This window comes from Uloborus diversus, chromosome 2 (assembly GCF_026930045.1).
Source record: "Uloborus diversus isolate 005 chromosome 2, Udiv.v.3.1, whole genome shotgun sequence".
In the NCBI taxonomy this organism is placed as follows: Eukaryota; Metazoa; Arthropoda; class Arachnida; order Araneae; family Uloboridae; genus Uloborus; species Uloborus diversus.
Window position 1 is genome coordinate 49550844 of NC_072732.1, and position 22936 is coordinate 49573779.

General features: G+C 33.5%; 1 protein-coding gene across 3 annotated transcripts in view; it reads right to left on the reverse strand.

Moving 5' to 3' along the window:
* Positions 1-211: 211 nt before the first annotated feature.
* The window catches only part of LOC129217023 (uncharacterized), a 150637-nt gene continuing 127912 nt past the window's right edge, over positions 212-22936 (reverse strand). For 2 of the 3 annotated variants that reach the window (XM_054851256.1, XM_054851255.1), the window contains exon 5: positions 212-2298. In XM_054851256.1, the coding sequence (XP_054707231.1) occupies positions 331-2298 (1968 nt within the window). In that variant the 3' untranslated portion in view covers positions 212-330. Of the gene's footprint in view, positions 2299-15693; positions 15766-22936 lie in introns of those variants that run through there. The other variant, XM_054851257.1, reaches the window with a different exon arrangement.

The following is a 22936-nucleotide window of genomic DNA, read 5'->3' on the forward strand; positions in this document are numbered from 1 at the left end:
GATATTGTTCTTAAGAACACAGTTATACTTTACGTTATGAAACAGCAAAAAGGAAGTTTTTGATATTCTAATAATATTTCAAGACTACTAATTCTGTAACGCATCATCTAAATTTTCATCGTCGAATCAGATTTGAAGACTTCCAAATTGAACTTGAAACGAACTAAATGCGTATAAGCATTTGTAAGGTATTGGAAAAACACAAAAACAATCAATATAAAATCGTTTTAATGCACAACATTTAAAAACTAACAACTATGCATATATATTGGTCCATTGCGAGAATTTTAGAATTCATAATAAAATACACAACAGTTTTTTAAGGCAATATCACAACAATGAATAATCCGAGACTTCGTGCATACAGTTCATTATATTAACTGGTAGTTGACGACCAGTTTTACCACGCATTACAACGTTAGAATGCGTATACGGGGAAGAAGCTGGCCTTTTGAAATAGCCACTGTCAACAAGTAGTTCTCGAATTCCATCAACAGAACGAGCGTTTGATATTTTCCTGGTATCCTGACACAAGACTCCAGAAGTTGCACAACCTATGTCTAAACTAGCACTATGCAGACTGTCACCAATAGAAGACAACTGGGACACACCTAATTGGGATGGCTTCAGTGGAATGGACAAATTTAAAGAGTCAACAAAGTTTTCACACGAGGGTGCATCATCACTCAGAGGATCAAACTCTGTGCAGATACTCGAGATATCACGTGTTTCAAGTTCTTTCGCACCTTTCCAGCATAGATGGCCATTTACTAATTTGGCACCCTCTTCCTTGCCAATGACACCGATGGCTGACGTTTTGCGCGAGGCAAAGCCCCAGTTCTGAAATGTCGTTTGGCTGCTTTGACCACTAAGGTTTGGAACGGACAAACCAGAATTCAGTGTGGGCTGATAAGCAAAGGGAGATTGAACTAAAGTCGATGCCGACGAGTAATTTGGACCAGTTGGCGTGGAAAAATCTACAAGGTCTTTGGAATGATCAGTTGTATGGCTAGAATGAGAAAATGGTTGTTCTGGTTGATAGCTGCTGTTCAATGGAATATCCGTAAAACTTCCCGTGTCATAAACATGCCCATAATCAACAGGTTCATTTTGTTGTAATTTGGACTTAGCTTGGGCTTCCGTCAAAAGCATAGCAGGAAGACTTTGCGTTTTGGAGAAATCTCCATAACCTAAAGGGGAATAAGGCGAAACGGCATTAAGATTAGAACGTTTATTATATGCATTTGCTATACCAGGTTCCCTCCAATCTTCTGTACTACTCATTCCGAAGTTTTTTACACAGGAATCATTGTCGACAGGTTCTTCTAAGGCACGAATTCTATCTTTCAGCGAAGCAATTTCTAAGTTTCTTCTCTCTAGCGTTTCTTGCATAGACTGTTTGGCCTCTAATGCATCTTTTAATTCTGCTTTTAAACGGGATTCTACTTTTAACCAATTTGCCATTCTAGATGGCTCATTCTGTTCTAGTTTGGCCCGAAGAATATCGTTCTCCATCACATACGTTAAAAGTTGCTTCTGAAGTTCTAATACGTTCGTTTCTTTCAAAATAGATGAAACTCGTCTGCGACTTTTCTCACTAAACTGGAGATATTTTCTTTTGACATTCGCTTTTTCTATGTCTACCATAAAGCCTTGAGTTTCAGCTTTGAATTTCGAGTCACCGATAATTTGTATTTTCTCGTGTAGACTACGGTTTTCCGTCAAAGATGCATCCAGTTGTTGTTGCACTTTAAGTTTTTCTTTCATTACAGCTTCGGTAGCAAGTTCCAGCTTAGCTAACCGGGACTTGAGTTCATCTCGCTCAGCCCTAACCTCAGACAATTGTCTCTGAGTATCTACTTTTTCAAATAAAAGGTTGTCCAGCAACAAATTATTGGAATGTTCATTCATTTCAGGTTTTTGGCTCGCTTTTTCTGGTGTAACACTGCCTTCAACCTGCTGAAGAAGTACTAAACTCTTTTGGTCAATCAAGTCCAAAAGTTGTAAAAGCTCATCATTTTCCTCCGAGCTTTTACAAGGCTCTGTGTGAAGAAGACTGCTTTCACTTGCCCCAATGCCACTGTCCTTATTTAAGCTGTCGCTTTTGGATAATTCGGTTTTAACAGTTGACGAACTTGACCGACTGCTAGCAACTTCTTTTGCTGAAATCTTTTCTGATGAATGGGATATTGCTTGAGCACCTTGCTTGGTAGGAGTCAAATGCTTATTAACATCGTCAATAGCCCGCATCAGACGTTCTTGAAGACTTTCAAGGACTGCCATTCGGGACTGAAGTGCCTGTAATAGCAAAATTTCAACGTTATGTTTTTTACTCGTCAGCAAATATTTTACAGACAAACAAAATAAAACTGAGTTTTCTTAAAACAAATTCATGTGATAATGCAATCTCAATTATAATGTTCTTGTTTTCCTACAAAATATTATGTTTGTAGAATAATAAATAGAACAGGATAGGTTTGCATTTTATAGAAGGCATGCTTTTTCTTAATTTAATTATTACTTTTTTTTTCGAAGAAAGTTTTACAAAAAAATCCGTATATTTAAAAGAAAGGATTACGCTATTTGAGGTAAAATTATTTATTCATTATACCAGCCATATTTATACTCTCAAGTTTGTGAAAATTGCAAGAACATGAAGGACTCATTGGAATGGAATAAAACCTTCTGCTCATAGTCAATAAACGATCAAAATTACAGATCAATGAATCAATGCTAATTTCATTGTCATCTTCCATCTTTTACAAATACGTATCAGAGTTGAGGCATTACGCCCCATGTGGGCACTGATTTCTCCATACGTAAGTTCGCCCTCGCGCATGCCGATCATGTAACCCTATTCGAACTCCGTTACTCGTTCGTATGACGCTCTGTGTTTTGGACGTGGCATATAGAGTACTAGAGAAACATCTACCATCGGCAGATAATCATAGTATCAAAAAACCGTTACAGCCCTTTATGTACTGAGTCTACGCCGCAGTTCAGAGGGCGTTTCTCAATCCACGCATGCGCGACGTCTCTGTAATTCTAATCATTTGCATATCTTATCCTGCTGTACATTTCCTGTGAATTTCTATTCATTTGCATAACTCCTTCTTGGTGTTACAATTTTCACAAACATGAGTGTACATTATCTCTTTATCGAGGGTGCTGCAGTAACGGAATTAATTTAATCAACAAAACGAAACTTACACACTTATAATAGAACATGACCATTTAAAAGTGTCAAAAAATATATTGCAGTCAAGCATTTTGCTGGCTACAGCATTGCCTAAAATGTCACAACTCAAGCCACTGAAGAACTTTTACGATTATTCAGCAAAATGACTGAGTAAGGTGAACAAATCAAAGTAGTGGCCAGTGCTTAGTAGTGCTTCAGTAGTGGGCACTTCAAGCTTTATATTCGAAAAAATAGGATTAATATTTTCCCAATGGATTCAAACGTGCGAGAGGTAAGACTTCCTGCAAGTTTGATGAACTTTTAAATCCATTGGGAGACCTGGAGTCCCATTTTTTCAAATATAAATCTTGAAATGGCCACTACTGAAGCACTGGTCACTACTGGTGTGTTTATCTTACATAATGCAGAAATAGAAAATATTAGTGTTGTTGACATAAACTTACGTCAGATGTTTTTAATTGCAGTTGAATCCTGAGTTTGAACGTAGTTTTGTTATATTTGGGTGTTTTTTATGTACCACACTGTTAAAAATTTTCCGGAAAATTTACGGTAATTGTTACTGGCATCCATGTTGCCAGTAAATATTACCGTAAAAATCAAATGTTACTGTAAAATTTTACGGTTTCCTCGGCGTACGGTTTCCTCCTTCCGTTGCGTATGGAAAGAAGAAAAGTAGAAGTCTAACGTTTTCCATGCTATGCTTCCTGTCACAGCGCTAATGTCACAGTAAGCCACAGTAACCAATTGGCGCTGGGATCGCTAATTTCTCCGGTATAAATTACCAAAAAATTAAGCGATGCTGTAAGTCCGCCATTTTACCGTAACAATTACCAGAAAATCTTCCTTAATTTTTAAGAGTGCAATCATTCATATGAAAACATTCAAAAAATAAATCTTTCGTGCAAATTCTAATATTATTCTCGAGCTTTTAAAGGGCTTTGTTTTGGCTTCGTGAAATTAAAAACGACATTTTCCATTCCTTTTGGTGCAAATTAGTCAACTTTTTCGAAAGTGACATAAATAACTTGTGTAGAAAGAACGACAAAACAAGGTGAATGCCGTTGCAAAAATGATATCCGTTGATTTTACAAATGCGTGTGGAAAGAAGAAAGGTAGAAGTCTAACGTTTTCCACGCTATGCTTCCTGTCACAGCGCTAATAAGAATTGACTTACGCAATGTATACAGACAACTCTTATTAAAAGTATATTCAAACACGATTTAATCTACTGATGACTGAGAAAGTTCTAGATGGGTCACGCAAATATCAGTAAGAAAACTTCACACGCAACCTTGTTATTGAAAGCTGAGCATACAGGAACGAGTTGTCAGAAATTCGGCAAAGCTCGCAATTTTATTGTTTGATTTTCTTACAAATGAAACGTTTAGCTAGAAAAACCATGAAATTTGAACCGTTGAATGCAGGTTAGAAGGAAATGCTTGGAATTTTAAGTGCTTGAATTTTTTTCCCCTTTTTTTTTTTTTTGAGGGGGAGGGTCAAAAATACGTAAGTTTGGTAGCTTTAATTTAAAGGAAAAGTGATCCCCCATTTTAAAAAAAAAATTTTTTAAAAAAACCAGTAAACTCCCGATTATTCCGATACTATAGGATATCGCGGTAACCGCGGATAAGCGAATTCGCAGATAATCCTCAAATTTGGTTAAAACGACGGTAGTGGCCGTGGGCAGGTAAACGGTAGTATCAGCATAAATGGGTTTTCGAGATATTTGAAGAAATATGTTGGATTCAATACTAACATTAGAAAAATGTTGGAATTAGACTTTTTTTTTTTGGGGGGGGGGCCTTTTTTTCTGCGGAAACCAAATAAGCAAGCTTGTACAATAAAACTAACTTACAACAGATGACAAAACTACAAAAAAAAAAAAAATTGCAGCCCTTTACACGCCCACGGCAGTATGCAACAGCTTTGAAAAATGTCAAAAACATTCGCATATTTAGAGTATAGTTAAGACGATAACAGATAACTGTACACTGGCTCCCAAAAGTGTTTGTACACCTACGACTTTCAATGAAATTGGCCATTATCCATTGGTTAGAATTAATATTTCGGAATAGGTATTTTATTATAAGATCTATGATCTATTTTAACAAAACTACATGAAAATTTTTAATAAAACATTAAAACATAATTTTAAAAAAAATCGAAAACAAAAAATTGCCGGAAATTTTATCTCACAAAAGTCTTCGTACACTTTGAAAAAATGTCAAAAAATTGGTAAATAATCTAACTTTTTACAAAGCAATTATTTAGTAGAATATCATACAATATCAACAACAGCTTTTAAACGTCTGGGAGTAGATTTCATTGTTTTTTCTTTCTTTTTTTGTGCAATTTCTGAGTAAGTGTTCAGCCGCACTTCGAGTCTCACTGTTTCTAGTTCGCTTTTCGTTTCAATGGTGTATTTTCGTAATCTAGCTACCAGATATCTCCAAATATGTTCCATTAAGTTTAAATCTGGAGATTGAGGAGATATTTCTAAGCTTAAGGACAATTTTTGAGGCACCAAACGCAAACGTGTGCTTCTTATCGTTATCTTGATAAAAAACAAAGTTGTTTCCGATTACCAAATTTTGGGCTAATAGTTTAAAATTATTTTTTAAAATATTTAAATGAACAGCATGATTTATTATTGCATCAAAAAATTCCAAATTTCCAGGTCCTGATGCTGTTATGCACCCTCACACAAGAACACCTTCACCGTCCTGATTAACTGATCCAACTAAGTTCTTAAGATTAAATTCTTCATTTTTTCTTCTCTTGACAATTATACAACAATTTACCCAAAATATTAAATTTATTTTCATCTATAAGTAAGACGTTGTTCCAAAACGTTTTGAGCTTATTTATCATTGATTTTACGACGGAAAGCGTAAGCTTACTGTTTTTCGCAGGAACAAGAAATTTTTTGCGGGAAGAGGTCCCATTAATCCAGCTAACCAAAGAACTTGACGAACAATTTTACGTGAAAACTAAACGTAAAATGTTTCATTCAATTCTGCAGAAACTTTTTCAGCACTCAAATGTGTATTTTTCATAATTTTTTTAACTGTAAACCTCCGATCACGCTTTGTTAACTTTGTCAGTTGACCTTTTCTTCCCTTGTTTTCGATCCGATTCTTGTCTTTAAAGCATTTTAAAGCCCTTCACTATGGAATGGTATAAATTAACTAATTTAGAGATATTTCAAACCAATTTATGGCTATTGTGAGGGGAAAAAATCAAATTTCGAATCATGTTTGTTGTTTTCTACGCATACCTGCCATTTTAAAATAATAAGCAGAATATTAGGGAATAAATAAACAAAAAATTGAAGGCAAATGACTTTATAGTATCATTACAATGCAAAAATAATTTTAAAAAAAACCATACATGATAATGTTAATTATGAATTTATTCGAAAATATTTCAGTGTACGATGACTTTTGTGGCGTATCTTTTCTCTGTCTCTTCGTTTTCTGAGAAATTTCAAAAATAAAATGTGGCAATATTTAGAAAAAAAATTACTGGGTTTTATTCAGAATGGCATAGGAATGGTGTGAAAAAAAATTGGACTTCATATTTGAATTCAGTTTTGCATTATTTGATTTTACTACAAAATTTCAAGGTGTACGAACACTTTTGGGAGCCACTGTATGTAAATATTTATTTATTATTATTTTTTTTCACGAACCCGGTTTTTACGAGAACTCGGTAAGAACGAGCAAATATCACGGTCCCTTCGCTCTCGTTTTAAGCGAGTTCGACTGTACAAAGTGTTGTATTAGAATTTTCAATTCGTGTTAAAATAAAAAAGGCTCTGGGGTGTTTGAGGGGGGGGGGATCCTCTAAAAACTCCTCGTGGTGCCCTTGGGGTTTTTTCTCTTCCATTGAAACCATTTTCAGTTTCCAATGTTTGCGAAGTCTTTAGCGAATATTGTAACAATGGAGAAAAATTTGATGAGATAGATAAGAATCAAAATAAAAATAATAATGCATAATCCTAAATAGTTTTTGTTAAATAAATGTTCTTTACTAGTGCAAAACTTTGTAAACACCCTGCTTTTCATGACTTTCCCTTCGGGTTTCTACCAACACGCGTAATTAAACTTTTAAAATATGAATAAGGTATTTTGCAGTAAGTTACCACCCTAAGCCAGGGATAAGGCAGAAATTACATAAAATAAACCGCCAGCTCAGTTATTTCATCCGAGGAAGGCAATTTCGTGCTTTTTAGCGCTCATCAGCCCGGGATAGAAAGTTACTGAGCTGGAGGCGAAAAACCTCTTAAGGGAGCCAAGAGAGCCAAACAAACTGGTAGCTAATGTAGAACTAACACACCAGACGACTGACCGCAGCACCAAGTAATTTAATATTTAAAGCGAATTAATAGAAAAAATTGTAATAGTTTCCAGCTAGTTAACGGGCCATTCCACTAAAAAATAAACATTTTTTCATACACGTGACAGATCCACATTTCATTTCAAAACGTGTAATAAGCCACTTTTTTTTTTTTTTTTTTTGCCTAAGAAATGACACGTCTATGTGTGGCTTCGTAGGTGAAAAATCTTTGTTACATTTTTAGAATACAGTGAAACCTCACTAAGTAGTCGACCGGTTGATTGGTCACTCCGTTTAAGTGGTAGTTTTTCTTTGGTCCCGAAAAAGTCTCATTCACAGTAATATAAAATGATCCTTCTTTACTGGTCACCAAATTTAATTTTACCCGGTTAACTAGTCACTCAAAAAATGTTTTCTAAAATTCCTTTTCCTTATCGGATCATAGAAAATAATGTCGGACTTAGTTGAAAGGCTGTTTGATAGTAATTTTTCCTTGAAATCTCGATCCTCCTTTCTGGTCGTTCAAAGCATACTTTTTACTGTGACTCTGCTTAGTGCCAAGAGTATGAATTAAACTCCTTTCAGCAAGACATACAAAATCTAATACCTGGAGAAAGTTAGTCAGTATTTAACATCCGTTCAAGGAACTAGAAACACAGAATTTAAAGCTTGATGTATGTTAGAAGAGATCATTCTTTTCCGTAAGCAACAACTTCATGAGTCAACATTGAAGGATTGTATTAATGTGTAACTACATTAAAACAAGTTGTTGTTATTTAGTAATGTATAAGTAATAGAAAATAAAACAAAGTAACTATCATTAGTATTTTTCACCCTTTTTAATATTTCCACTAATTTATAGACATTGATTACATAAGGTATTGTTTTTCTCCCAGAATTCTACTGCTATTCATGAATATTTGTAAGGCTTTTTTTTTCCTTCCTTAATTTCCCACTCTACATAAGTAGTCACTCCGCATAAGTGGTCAAACATTTTTGGTCCCTTGAGTGACGACTTAACAAGGTTTTACTGTATTGCTTTTGGTGAAAAATATCGAGCTGTCATGTATGGGACAAAATATCTGATTTCCTGTGTAATGACCCACTAATAGTTCCTTTTTGAAATTATCGCTTAAAAGTAATTTTCAGGAAAGAAAAGTTTATATGTGATAGATTTTCAACAACAGAATCGAAGGATATATTTTGCTAGAACTAAGAACTCTGAAGCTGATGTCCAAAAGTGTGCCCCACACGTAACAGGTAAATTTCATTAAAAATTACCAATCCGGGCTGATGAGTGCTAAAAAGCACGAAACTGCAAGCCTCGGATGGAATAACTGAGCTGGCGGTGTATTTTATGTATGAGTAGAATAGTCTTTACTAATAATAAAGCTGAAAGTCTCTCTGTCCGGATCTCTGTCTGTCAGAATCTCTGACGCGCATAGCGCCTAGACCGTTTCGCCGATTTTCATGAAATTTGGCACAGAATTAGTTTGTAGCATTGGCGTGTGCATCTCGAAACGATTTTTCGAAAATTCGATGTGGTTCTTTTTCTATTCCAATTTTAAGAACAAAATTATCATAAGATGGACGAGTAAATTACGAAATTATCATAACGTGGAACCGTAACATGGGCACAAGCCAATTGGCGAGATACGAAATTATCAAAACGTGGAATCGTAACATGAGTACAAGCCAATTGGCGAGAAAATTCACCATACATTATTTGTAAATATACAAGTGAATCAAAAGACCTTTCAATTTTTCCATTACGGGCAAAGCCGTCAGTGTACCACTAGTTCAAAATAGAGAAATAGCGGATAAGAATTACCCTGTATGACTGAACATCATATTCACAAAATTCCCTGTGCATGCCCTGAACTGTAGCATCAGTATTAGTAACCCCCATTTAAAATTACCACTAATAATATAAGGTACAGTGAAACCTGTGTAAGTTGACCACTTGCGGTGAACCACTTTAGTGATCTATCTTACAGAGGTTGATTTATATGATAAGGGCTAATGATTAATTCCGTGCCTGAAAAAAGCGGTCAACTTACAAGGGTGGTCAACTTCACAGGTTTTACTGTAATGACATCGATTAAAAAAGCATCGATGTTTAAAATTAAAACATCGATAGTATCGATATACATCTACAACAAAAACATCGATGTTCTGAAATATCGAGAATATATTACAGCTTAGTTTCTCTAATGGTCGTTTTCACGATAGGTCTGAATTCATAACCCCTGTATTTAATAATTTGTATTTAAGACTTTTGAACTGCCGAAGAAACGTTATTAATAGCAATGTAAATTAATAAATAATATTTAAAATTCAGCAATACAAAAGAAAAAATAACTCATGTATTTAAAATATAAAAATATTGAAACAATTTAAAATTACACGAATAATTTTGTAACATGTTTTAATTTTTCACCTGAATAATATGAAAACTGAAAGTAAGTTATTTAATAATTAAAGCTAATCAATAGAAAAAATTGTACAATTTTCAAGCTATATAACGGTTAAACGAAAAAGCAGATGTTTTGTCCCGTACTTAATAGATCTACATTTCGTTTCAAAACGTGTAATAAGGCAATATTTTTTTTTGCTTAAGAAATGACACGTGTATGTGTGGTTTCGTAGGCTAAAAATCTTTGTTTGTTAGATTTTTAGAATATTGATTTTGGCGTAAAATATAGAGCTGTCACGTGTGAGACAAAATACCTGATTTCCTGTGCAATGACCCACTAATAGTTTTTTTTTTGAATTATCGCCAAAACGTAATTTGCAGAAAAGCAAAGTATATATGTAATCGATTTTCAACAACAGAATGAAAGAATATATTACTAGAACCAAGAACTCTGAAGCTGATGTCCAAAAGTATGTCCCACACGTGACAAGTAAACTTCATTAAAAATACTAATTAACAAATAAATTAGAAAAAAAGTTTGCTTAGCAAAACACACTAGTCAAGTACTTTCACTAGGTCAACAAATTTTTAACTACGAACCCTGATTAATTTGGTATAGATGAAATTATAAAGAAAATTTAGTCCAAACAGTCCCACATGTGACCGTGGAATCACCCTAACACACACTCACAAACACGCAAAGAACGAAAAAAAAAATAAATAAATAAAAAATAAAAAGAACCAAGAGAACGAAAAAAGAAAGAAAAGGAAACATAACGATAAATATTTCTTAGAAGTATGCTTAACTTATAACGGAATTAAATGGAATAATTACGCAAATTACATTCAACGCAAACTTATTATTAATATTTATAGCGGCTTGATGTACATACTAATAACAATGTACATATTAAAAGAAAAAATACAATTTTTTTAATCAAATACTTGTTGAGGGCGAGGGACTTCATTATAGGTTCATACACATCTTAGACGAAAACCATAGCATAAACGTATGTTCACAATTGGGGAAAACTAGTAACATCCAATAGGGTTGTGACTTCTATGTCGATGTTTTAGAAACATAAATGTTTTTGTTAAAATATTAATGTTTTTGCCATTGAAGTATTAAAGTCGATTTTTTAAAAACTTTATCGTCATGTTCGATGTTTTTTTGCTGTCGATGTTCTATACTTTAACATAAAAATGTCATAAATAATAATAATAATACATTCGATGTTCCAGAACATCGACGTTTCAAAACATCGATGCTTTTAGAACAATGTATCCACAACATCGATGTTTTCTCATCGATGTCGGACCTGTAACGATCAATGTTCTAGTTAGCAGTGGGCTGATAAAAAACTTCTACTTTTTCTTCTTCTATCGACAGATATCTATCGAGAACTCCATTTAGTGTAATAGATGTCACAATAACTATTTTATAACGAAGCTTTCACCCTAGTTGCAAACGTATTTCACATTTTCAAGCATGTTCCCAGTTCAGTTAACAAAACATCAAAAAGAACACATCGATGTTAGAAAGAACATCGACTCTAAAACATCGATGGAGAAAATATCGATGCTGTAGCAAAAATATCGATATTTCGAATAACGTTGACATTCATGTCGCATCATTAATATAAAATGAGACAAAACTGAAACAAAAAAGTTTGAATTTAGAGATCTTCAATTTTTGCAATCACGAATTGCGATAGGACCCTTCTCGTTGGGTTTCTTGTTTCGATTAGTGGCTTTTATCGCAACCATAATTTGAATTCAAGATGTCAAAATTCAAATGCAGGACAGGGGCTTGATGCTGAGTGTTATGTGCTCGATACCGGATGTTGTGTGCTGAACATGGGCGCCAATATAGGAGGCAAATGGGGGCACAAGCTCCCCTCCCCCCTTCTTCTTAGAAATTAAAACTTCCTTGACTTTATACTTTTTTCTTTGCAAAAATGTAAAAACATTTCTTATCCAGCTAGTAATGAATGAGTTATTAAAAATGTCTAATTTAAATAACTGTAATCTGTAAATTGGTTTCCATGGGGAAAATAACCTGCAAAAAACCACGGAGGAAAAATCCGAGTCCGCCCCCCCTTCTTAAAATTTTGCATATGGACGCTCATGGTGCTGGATACTATTTTCGCGTAAAAAGGATTGTCTAAAGCAGAGAAGGTTGTTCATAAGTAATTCGATTCCGAGGCACATTCACGCCTGCATTGTAAGCATAGAAAAATAAAATCAAAGGACGACGTCATTCAACGATTCAAGTGAAAACAATAAGCAATTCGTGATTTCTCAAAAATTCACACAGCTTTCTAAAACAATATAATGTCTATCTATGTTTATAGATTTTTAAAAAAAAAGCTATAGTTTTTTCGAACATGTCTTAGTTTTAAAAAAACTTATCCTCAAATTCATCAAATTCAAAAATTCCTCAAACTTCCTCGAGCAAAACGCATTACCTTGATTGAGGAGTTGAAAAGGAAATTGACTGAAATTTGCTGTCGTAAACAAGTGGTGACAAGAAATTGAGGAAAAATTTTATTTCCAGCTCAATTTCGTCGATTTTGCAAATCATGAAATAAAATTACTTCAATATGGAGAAATTAAAATACTAAATTTGATTGCAAAGCAGAAAAGTTATCTTTCCGTTATACGTAGGATCATTAGAATTATCCATAAATATGAAGTAAACATGTATGAAAGTTTTACATTCAGGGCTTTAAATGATAATTCAACAATAAAAGTTCTTTGATTTGATTTAAAAGCTAAATTTTGGTATAAAGCTACTAAATGTTCGACCGTTTCGAATGTTATACCAACATATAGAGAAGTCCTAATAAGGTCAACCCATTAAGAATTTATATAAGTCAAACCTCACCTCAATCATTATTTTCGAAAAATATTTCAAAAATATTTAAAATTAAATAAAAATAAGCAAATTGTTTTACTGTATTGATCTACGACACAAGCAATTAAAATCATTTTCATTCTCATTAATGATAGTTAGCCCGCAAAAGAAAAATTCACGAAAAAAAATAGATTTTCGGTTTAAAAAAATAGCATTACTAATTGTTTTACTTCGATTTTACTTGCAAATGGCAAGGTAAAATACATGTACCGATAAAATAAAAGGTCAATGCAAAAATAGTATGAACTTCAGCGTATTAATCTAGGTGTACTTACACAAGCTGGCACAGTAAAAAAAAAAAAATACACAAAAAAAAAAGTTTTCTGGCTGAAAATGGGGTCGTTTCCAAAATTTTAAAAGTATTTTTTTTCTGAAAGAGCATGCTTAAAAACATAGGATCTGACCATTTTTTAAATAATTTGTTTAAGTTTAATATTTTTTAAAAATTACTTAAATCGGCGCGCTTTCAATGTTTATGCTTCTGTCCGATGACATCACAAATGATGAAATGCCATTCTGCGTTGCCAATCACAGAGCAAAATATTTAATTCGCATCTTTACTCACGTGTATTGGCAACGATATGGTTGATAGCAAGCGTAGAGCGCAATTTTAATTCGCTTCTTGATTATCATAACGTGGAAACACGGTACAAAATGCGCCTAAGAGCATCATTAGTGACGTCATCAAGACCACGCCTTGTTTGCAAAATCGGACATTTTAAAAAATTAATTAAAAAATAACTGTTGGGAAAATGAAAGTTTTTTCCGGGTCCATGTTTTTTTTTTGCTTATTCTATCAATTTTAGTGACAAAAAGTACTACTTTTGACTGAAGGAAACAACCCCATTATATTAGCATGATTTATCATTTTTGATAAGCAGCCCATCGGATAATGCTGAAAGGTTTTCAACGAAACTAACATAGACTTCAAAGATAGATAAAAAAAATTTAGTAGGACTCATATTCCATTTTGCAGTCTTCTTCAGTGAACTTTTTAGTACAGTTTTCAGTAGTCGAAGTAAAAAATTTTAAGTACATAATTTAAATAAACAATTTAAATTAAATTTTAAATTAAAAATTCATTACACTGGCACAGTATAGCCTGTAAAGGCTCTTGGGTCAATAAAACTCATACAAGCATTACACTGTTATGACATGTATTAGTTACTAATACAGTGGACGCCGGTTAATTGAACCAGAGGTTTATTGACTCAACCGCTTTAATTAATCAACTTGTCAAAAACAGAACAAAATCCAGCTTTATTGAATCAGCCGCTTTATGGAATCAAAACTGTTTAGAACAAATGTGATTCATATAACGTCGGCCACTGTATACGTATAAGGTTGATAAAACTATTGCTAAAATTTGAAAATTATGCCAATAAACGTTCATAAAAAAATTTATCAATTTTTAAAAAGCGCATGAAGGGTAAACTTAGCAATTAAAATTATTTTACATGCGTTTCTAATCCATCAATAGATGCATTTTGTTGAAAACATCGTACAATTCCACAGAGTGGCATTTAGAATTCCAATGTCAGTTGTTTACAATTCAGTTTGTAAAATGAAGAACAGGACAATAAGGCACACATTTGGTACAAAAGTTATGCTAGTTGTTTATGATTAATTTTAGTTCTTGAAGAAAAACAAAATTGGGTGCGAAAGTGCAAATGTTGTTTTAAAAGGGAAAATATAATTCATTCACAACGATTCCCTGCATGGTCATTCAAGTTAATTATTCAGGAGCACACAAGACAAAAGTAGTAAGCATAGAATGCTCATAAAAGGGTTTTTAAAAAGTGAGAGAGTGACTATAGTATCGTCATCAAAATGACCACTATTAACTATGGAATGTAAGGTACTCTAACTATAAAAATCCATAAATTGAGCTTTCCAAAATGAGTTTGTAATGGCGCAAAGGGAGGAAATAGTTGCTGAACACGAAGATCAAGTAAGACTTTAAATGAAAAAAAATCAAGAAGTCTTTGCATCATTCACAGCTAAGATTTTGCACCATTCACAACAAAGATTTTTCACCATTCAAACAAAGACTTTGCACCATTCACAACAAAGACTTTGCACCATTCACAACAAAGAATTTGCACCATTCACAACAAAGACTTTGCACCATTCACAACAAAGACTTTGCACCATTCACAACTAAGATCTTGCACCATTCACAACTAAGATTTTGCACCATTCACAACTAAGATCTTGCACCATTCACAACTAAGATTTTGCATCATTGACAACTAAGACTTTGCACCATTCCACAACTAAGACTTTGCACCATTCACATCGGTCATTGAAGGACACACATGTGCATTTAGAATGACATAATAGCAAACATTGTTTGTCTTAATGAGGACTAACCCGCCCACTATTTTGTCAAAACCTTTTTAATTAGCGTAGCTTTGTATAATTAGATAACAGGAGAGAATATAAGTGACTTGGATGGGAAGAAAAATATAAAGAGACTGTATCATAAATTACTTTACAAATAGATATATATCATACATACATATGCATTTTTGCAAACTGCTTTGACCCTTGAACATTGACACTCCGGAACTTAATTTGAAATTCAATATGGAATTAAGAACTTGCCTTCTTTGATTAGCAGACAAGAAAAGATACCTACCCCCTCTCCCCTAGATTGGTTCCATAAACAAGACTTGACGGGAGTACACACATGGACACAAAAACTAAATCTCCTCTAGATTCAAATTGAGATTTGAAGTCCAGCAGAAGACTTTAAGCAGTTTAAAGCAAATATTAAAGGTTCACCTTTTAACTACAAACAATTTAGTGGTATATATTTACCTCATAACCAGTTCCTGGTAAAAACTCGACTGAACGCAGCAATATCCATTATCGCAAAATCAAACATTCTGCACACCATGTAAATCTCATCTGGACTCACATTGAGATTTGAAGTCCACCAGAAATCTTCAACATCTTGCAGCATATATTAAAGCTTCACCTTTCAACTCCACATAATATTAGTGGCATATTTACCTTATAACCAGTTTCAGGCAAAAACCCTTCCGAACACAACAATATTCACTAAAGCAAAATCGAACTTGCTGCATACCATCACGACTAAACGGAATCAAAACAGACGATTGCAGGCCTTCGTTTCGAATCCATGTCGTTGGTCACGGATCATAGAGTATGCAATTCGCAAGAGCAGCACAGAACCACTTAGCAGCGTGCGGTACATATCCGATCGCAAGGTGTCCCCTCTGTATAAAAAAAAAATAAAAGGCACACAGGAAGTTTTACTAGTTTTACTTTCTCTAGGAAAGAAGGTACTGGTGACGCTTTTTCTTTTCCCGATAACGAGGCAATTGGTATTGGTGTGTAGGTGTAGAAGTAAGTGGATGAAGAGATAGACGCGGATGGAATGTTGTCGCTGATTTTGTCATTATTTGGAGTAGAAAGTCTTAATGATTTCTTTGGCTTGTTTGATGCAAATGGGTGCACTCTGCATTCATTTCGCTATTGTTGAACTTGTTCCAGGCTGGGGTGTCTGCTGAATGCAATATCGTGGAATGTCACATCTGGTAGGTCTAAACACTGATCATACATTAAGATAATAGTGGACATTTTTGTTCTTCAACAGCAAACTCAAAGTTTTCTGTAATTTTTAAAGGCAGTTTACATCCTCTTTTCACAGTAATTTTTTTTATGCATAGCTTAATTTGCATGAAAGTTCACGGAGCTCGACTCTTGTACTTCTCAATGCTACGTGAATATTTACACCAGAAATCTTTAGGCTTCATGCTAAACGGTACGGGCTTGTGTAGAAAAAAGCACTTCACTCGTGAGTTTCATTTTAAAAAAAAAATCAATGTTTTGGTTTAAAAGAATTAGCAATGACGTCTGAAAAGAAATCGGAATCTTCTACAAATCCTGTTCTAGTAAGCGAGTATGCTTCAAACGAGCTTGATTTTACGTAAAACAGTATAAAAAGCGTTTTTTTATTAGTTTATTTTAAGACGATCTTTCAAACTATCAAACAAATTTAATAACTCCTACCTTCACCTACGGGAGAAATTTGAACCTTCATATATCTAAAAGAAAAATTTAACACTAAAAATTAATTTTAACACAAAACCATAGAGAAAATTATACAGCTTCCGAACAATATCTGTATCCTTTATCTTTACTAATAATAAAGCTCAAAGTCTCTGTGTCTGGATGTCTGGATCTCTGTGACGCGCACAGCGCCTGAACCGTTCGGTTGATTTTCATGAAATTTGACACAAAATTAGTTTGCAGCATGGGGATGTGCACCTCAAAGCGATTTTTCGAAAATTCAATTTTGTCCCTTTTATATTCTAATTTTAAGAATATTTTACCGAGCAAATTTTCATTTCATGGATGATTAAATTACCAAATTATCATAACGTGAAACCGTAACGTGGGCGAGCAAATAACCACAGCAAATTGGCGAGAAACGCATCATCCATTATTTGTAAATATACAGTCGAACCAAATGAACTGTAAATTTTCTACAACGGGCAAAGCCGTGCGGGTACCACTGGTGTTTCATAAAATAGAAACAAATATTAGCATGAAAATCGCGTAGTGAGGCAGTTCACCCCAGTTACCCAAATGTCTAATATAGGATAATAATTGTTACATATGCATCCGACTACGGGGAATGACTAAACTAATTTGAGAGTTGACGATGCTTTCTGTCGTGCCCAGAAATAAAATATTCTGCGTTGTAGTAGTGCAGGTTATGTGTGTTTTATTGTCTCAAAGTTCCCGAAGTATTTTACATTGCTACAATAACCGTTCTTATGCGTCGAAAATTTAACTTTATAATTTATTATTTCTTCATCATTAACGTTAAGTACGTGTGTTTTCAGTATTTATTTCAATTCAAGCATAATTAATGCGTGAAATTAAGAATGAAAAATCAAAGTTAGAGAATAGCGCAATATGGGGTAGGCCACAATATCGAACAAAATGCGCCATTCGGTGCGCGGGAAAGTTTATTTCTCTTTAGAAAAGGAAGAAAGCAGAACTGAAAGTGAAGATGAAAATGGTGCTGTGACGACTCTTTTTTTTTTTTTTTTTGATTGACACTAAGACTGCGTTACCTGCCTGAAATATCAGTCCTTGGAGAGAGAAATTTAATGCACAGTTTAAAACTTATAAGGTTTCGGAAGTTAATCCAAAAACAGCCAAGGAGACATAATTCAGTAATTTTCAATAGGCCGTGAGACAATGCTTCTGTCTGATTTGCCTTGATCTCATTCTAGCTCCAGTTTTGATACGCAACATTAGCTATGATCCATATTTTATAACTTCTATGCATTCCATTAACGTATTTTGTTCTTAATAACTTAGGAACGATTAATTTTTCAGAGAAAATGCTTGATAATGTTCAATAAAAAGTTTTAAAAAACACCTTATTATATTAGGTGCATATTACTATATTTTGCTCTCTTCTAGATTGTGAAAAGTTATTTTCTTTTTGAAAGTGAAACGTTTTCACATCACGTTGATTTCGTTATTTTCAGCAATTAAGTATGTCGATTGGTACGTAATGAATACAAAATGTTTATTAGTTATCACCCTCATACACATAATAGCGAATGATCGAGTAACGCTCCTGACGTTATCAAGAATGAAACTCGCTCCACGGGATGATAATTTGATAATATTTTTTCAAATTATATTCAATATTATATTATATACGATTATATTATATATTATATGATCAAACTATATTATATATTATATTCAAATTATATTATATCTATATATATAAAAATGAATGTTTATCTGTATGTCATCCATGAACTCAAAAACTACCCGGCAAATTTATCTGAAACTTTCACCGTTTGTTATTTTTGGAACTGGGAATGTTTATAGACCAGTTCGAAAAAAATCCGATCAGTAGTTCCTTTTTTACTCCAATTTAAGTCACAATCCATTGGATAAATACGAATAAAATTATCGGCTGCAGAAATTAATTCGCGTGAAAGATCTCATTGATAAGAAGTTAGCTGTTGCCATTTTTCTTGAGTTTGAACAAATAAATTCTTTCTTTATTGTTTTATGGCTTTTCATGCAACGGGGGGATTTAAAACTTTTTCTATTTGATATTTTTAGCGATTGATTGATCTTGCAAACTGCGTGAGTACAAAATTTGAGTATAGTCACGGCTTCACTTGATACCTGGACCGATTATTATGAAAATTACTATATATATGTATTTTTCCACGGAGAAGGTGCATAATATGCTCATTGAAGTCACTCGCCACCAGGTGGCACTGCAGAGTAGCAACTTCTGCCCCGTTCAACCGATTGTCATGAAAATCAGTATAATGATGTATTTTTTTGTTGACGTAGCAACGCGCGTCGGGTACAGCTAGTATTATAATATATATTATAATCATTTGTAGTGTTTGACATGCAGGGAAATGCTTTATTTTACGAGGCTGAACTAAATCCGGTACCTTAACTGTTTTACTGGTAAGACTCATTTCAGGAGAATGAAGAAACGAAACATTGGTGAACAATGAACGCTATCTACTAGAGTTTAGGTCTGATTCCACTAGAATTAGGGTTAAAATTTCAACTATCAAAATATCACCAAACAACAATTGCTTCGTTCAAATGTAGAAGCAATTTTCACCCGTCATACCTTGATGGGCCATTTTCTAGTACTGTAAAATATTAGTGAAATCTTGCTCAGATGAACTTTAAAAGTTTGACCATTGCTCATATTTTATACGATGCACTTTATTTGAAATTTCAAGCAAAATAAATATGTTTTGAAATTCTAAAACGATATTAACTCATGGTGGTTATCATTTATTCTTGTTCTCCCCTCCCCTCTCACCAGAAAAAAAATTTTACATTTTAATTGAAATCTTTGTAGTGCTATCCCATTAAAACAAAAACATGCCGAACTAAATATGTTAATGTTCTAGAATGTTGGTACTCAACCATTAATTTGATGGACCGGTACCGGTCCATGAAAAAACGTGACAGGTCCTCATAGATTCTGACCTGTCTGAGTTTCATAACATCTTGCAAATTAATAAACAAAAAATATCAAACTAAAAATTGAATAAATAAATTGAATAAATAAAAGAAAAACGTATGGAAAACGACATTTTTTCCATTGATTTTATTATTACTTTTTATAATTTTCTGCGATTTTTTTTGCAAAGGTTCATTTACATATGCAGTATAACCACAATCATTACTTTTATTTACATTTAAGCTTTGTTTTAAGCCAATCACAATGAAAATTTTATTTTAAAAAAAACGTAACCAGTTTTTTTAAAACAAAGTTTGAAAAAAAAAAAAAAACGTGCCAAAAAAGGATTGAGGAACCCTTGTTTTGGACACATATTTGGCAACAAAGGTGCGTTAATTACTTGTTAAAACGTTTACATTTAGAAAATCTGACGATATGAGCGTAACGTAAAGGTGTGGAAGGGCTACAAAGTTGAAAAATAAATAAATAAATGAAATAAACGTTGTCTTGACATTCTAAAGCACGTTGATTTTTTTTTTTCAAAGAAAAAAAAAAGAATCACGAAAAAAATATAATCTGTCGATTTCTACAAGCCGAAGTAATAAAAATCGTCTATCAAGTTCAGAACTTGCACATGCGCAGTAAGCAATTACAGCCGATCACAAAGATACAGTCCTGTTAAAACTTGACCACGGAGCGGTGGCGGGTGACTAGACAGCTGAACCGGAATACTTTATTTGTTGGTAGGTATGACGCGCAAGATTTTTTTTCTAGCGATCAGATTAATAATATCAATACCCCCCCCCAAAAAAAAAATCGTCAGATTTTAGGCTACCGTGACTGGAACATCAAGCTGAATCTTCTGTATAAAAACCCGACACGCTCGAGTGTTTCAATATGACGATTTTTTTTTTTTTTTTTTTTTTTTTTTCATTTTCAAAAATTCGCTACGAACTTGCGCCACTTCCAAAACGTTACTCTTTTGAATGGTGGCATTTTAAAGGTTCACTTAAAACTCACATCCCCTCTGAAAATCTGACGGCCTCGAAAAAAAAATTTTTTTTCCACCCTCGCGTTAAATTTAATTCTGCGTTTGAAAAGGCGGAACGAAGTGCCTTCTCAAACCCGCTTTAAACAAACACTAGGCAATAACGAGCAAATGTCGCAGTCCCTTCGCGCTCGTTGAAAGCGAATTCGACTGTATAGATGTAGATAACTGTGTACGTAAAAAACAATAAGCAGAATATTTCAATGTTTGTTCAAGTGACTGATTAAACAGTCGGAAAAATTGGAACAAGATGTAAAGACAAAAAAAAATATTTAAAAATGAAATTCAGCATGCAAAAAATTTCAGCTGCAAAGTAGTCAAACGCAACAATACACATAAGACTCATCTTACTACTATTATATATGCGAAAGTTTGTTTGGATGTATGGATGTTTGTTACTCTTTCACGCAAAAACTACTGAACGAATTTTGATGAAACTTGACAATAATATAGCTTATGCATCAGAATAACACATGGGATAGTTTTCGTCCCGTTATGGGGGGCAACCCCCCTTAGGGGGCAATAAAATACAATTTTCGTGTAATTCTCTAATATAGGGATGAAAAAATACTTGCACATATTTACATTATACATCCATCGGAAGCTCTGTTTTTTCTGCTGAAGATGGCACCTGTTCGAAATTTCTAAGTAGAATAAAAAACGAGTTATGAGCTTTTTAGTTCCATGTTCGAAGGCTTTCCTCAACTCAATACAGTATTTAGTGTTTCATCTCAGCGACAATTGTTGTATTGTTGACTTTCTTTGCTTTTCGTGATTGTTCAAGGCTTTTCTCAAGTCAAATCTTGAAGTAAGATTTTTGCACAAGATTGGCAAATAATACATGATTTGGCTGATGATTTTCCATTTAAACGGAACTTTAATGTGATTAATGGTTTTTATTATTATTTATGCTGATTGAATACTTACTCATTATTCAATCATCCAGCAGATTGCCGAAATTTTTGCTGTTTTTGAAGCCGAAGACTACGCCATAATGTTTCTCAGCTTTCACCATGTAAACAAAATATCACCAATCAAAGAATCTTTAAAAAACTTTTTTTCCTGTGTTAAATAATCCAGCAACTAAATAAGGGCAAATCCAAAAACAGCACAAAAACTTCCATTAATTTTCCTTTTTGCACAATTTCAAACAATCGCCAAATTTTACTACTTATTTTGGAAACATTTCGGATGAAACTCTTTAGCGCCATTTTATGGTGACCAAAAGTATCTCAGCATCTGGCGATAATATCTCTGTAACGAAAATTAATATCATATCGTTTTACAAAGTAAGGAAAGAAGGGGGGAGCATCATTAAAGGTATCCCAAAACAATTCCCGCAAATTCGGTAAATCGCACCAAGAGCCCACAATGATTGAAATTTCCCAAAATAACTAAAGCAAGTATAAGGGGATTACGAGCGCGACTACATTTTTTTAAAACTTCGTACTCAATAGCCATGCAGAGAAAGTTTTAGACTCCATGTTAAAAAAAAAAAGTATCAACAGATTAATCTTTTCAAACATGAGAAGATTAATTTCATGTTTTGGAAATTTATTTATGCTTAAATATAGTGCTTTCGTTACTAAATCAATACTATTTTGTTCTTTATACTTATTGCTATTTTAGTTTTATGGGAAAGGAAGAAACTCGATTTTTAATCACGTCAAAAAGATGTGTTTTAAATTCTTTCACTTAAAACAGAAAACAAAAGCAAGTAACGATTTTTTCTCATAATTATTACTGACCCAGGCAACGCCGTGTGTTTTTGCTAGTAAATTTATAAATTTGAAGTAATTAACATGTGCTGGGAAAAAAGAGAAAACTGAAGGAATCTGAAATAAGTAGTAAACAAAAAATAGTGCTGCCATCTATGAACGAGATTCTAATGTATGTTTCTGGTTTCGCGACAGTGCTGCTATCTATTAGCATGAAGCAAACTTTTTTTGCAAAGACATTGCAGAAAAATTAATTTTTAATTTAAATTTCGCATATCATATTAACTAATT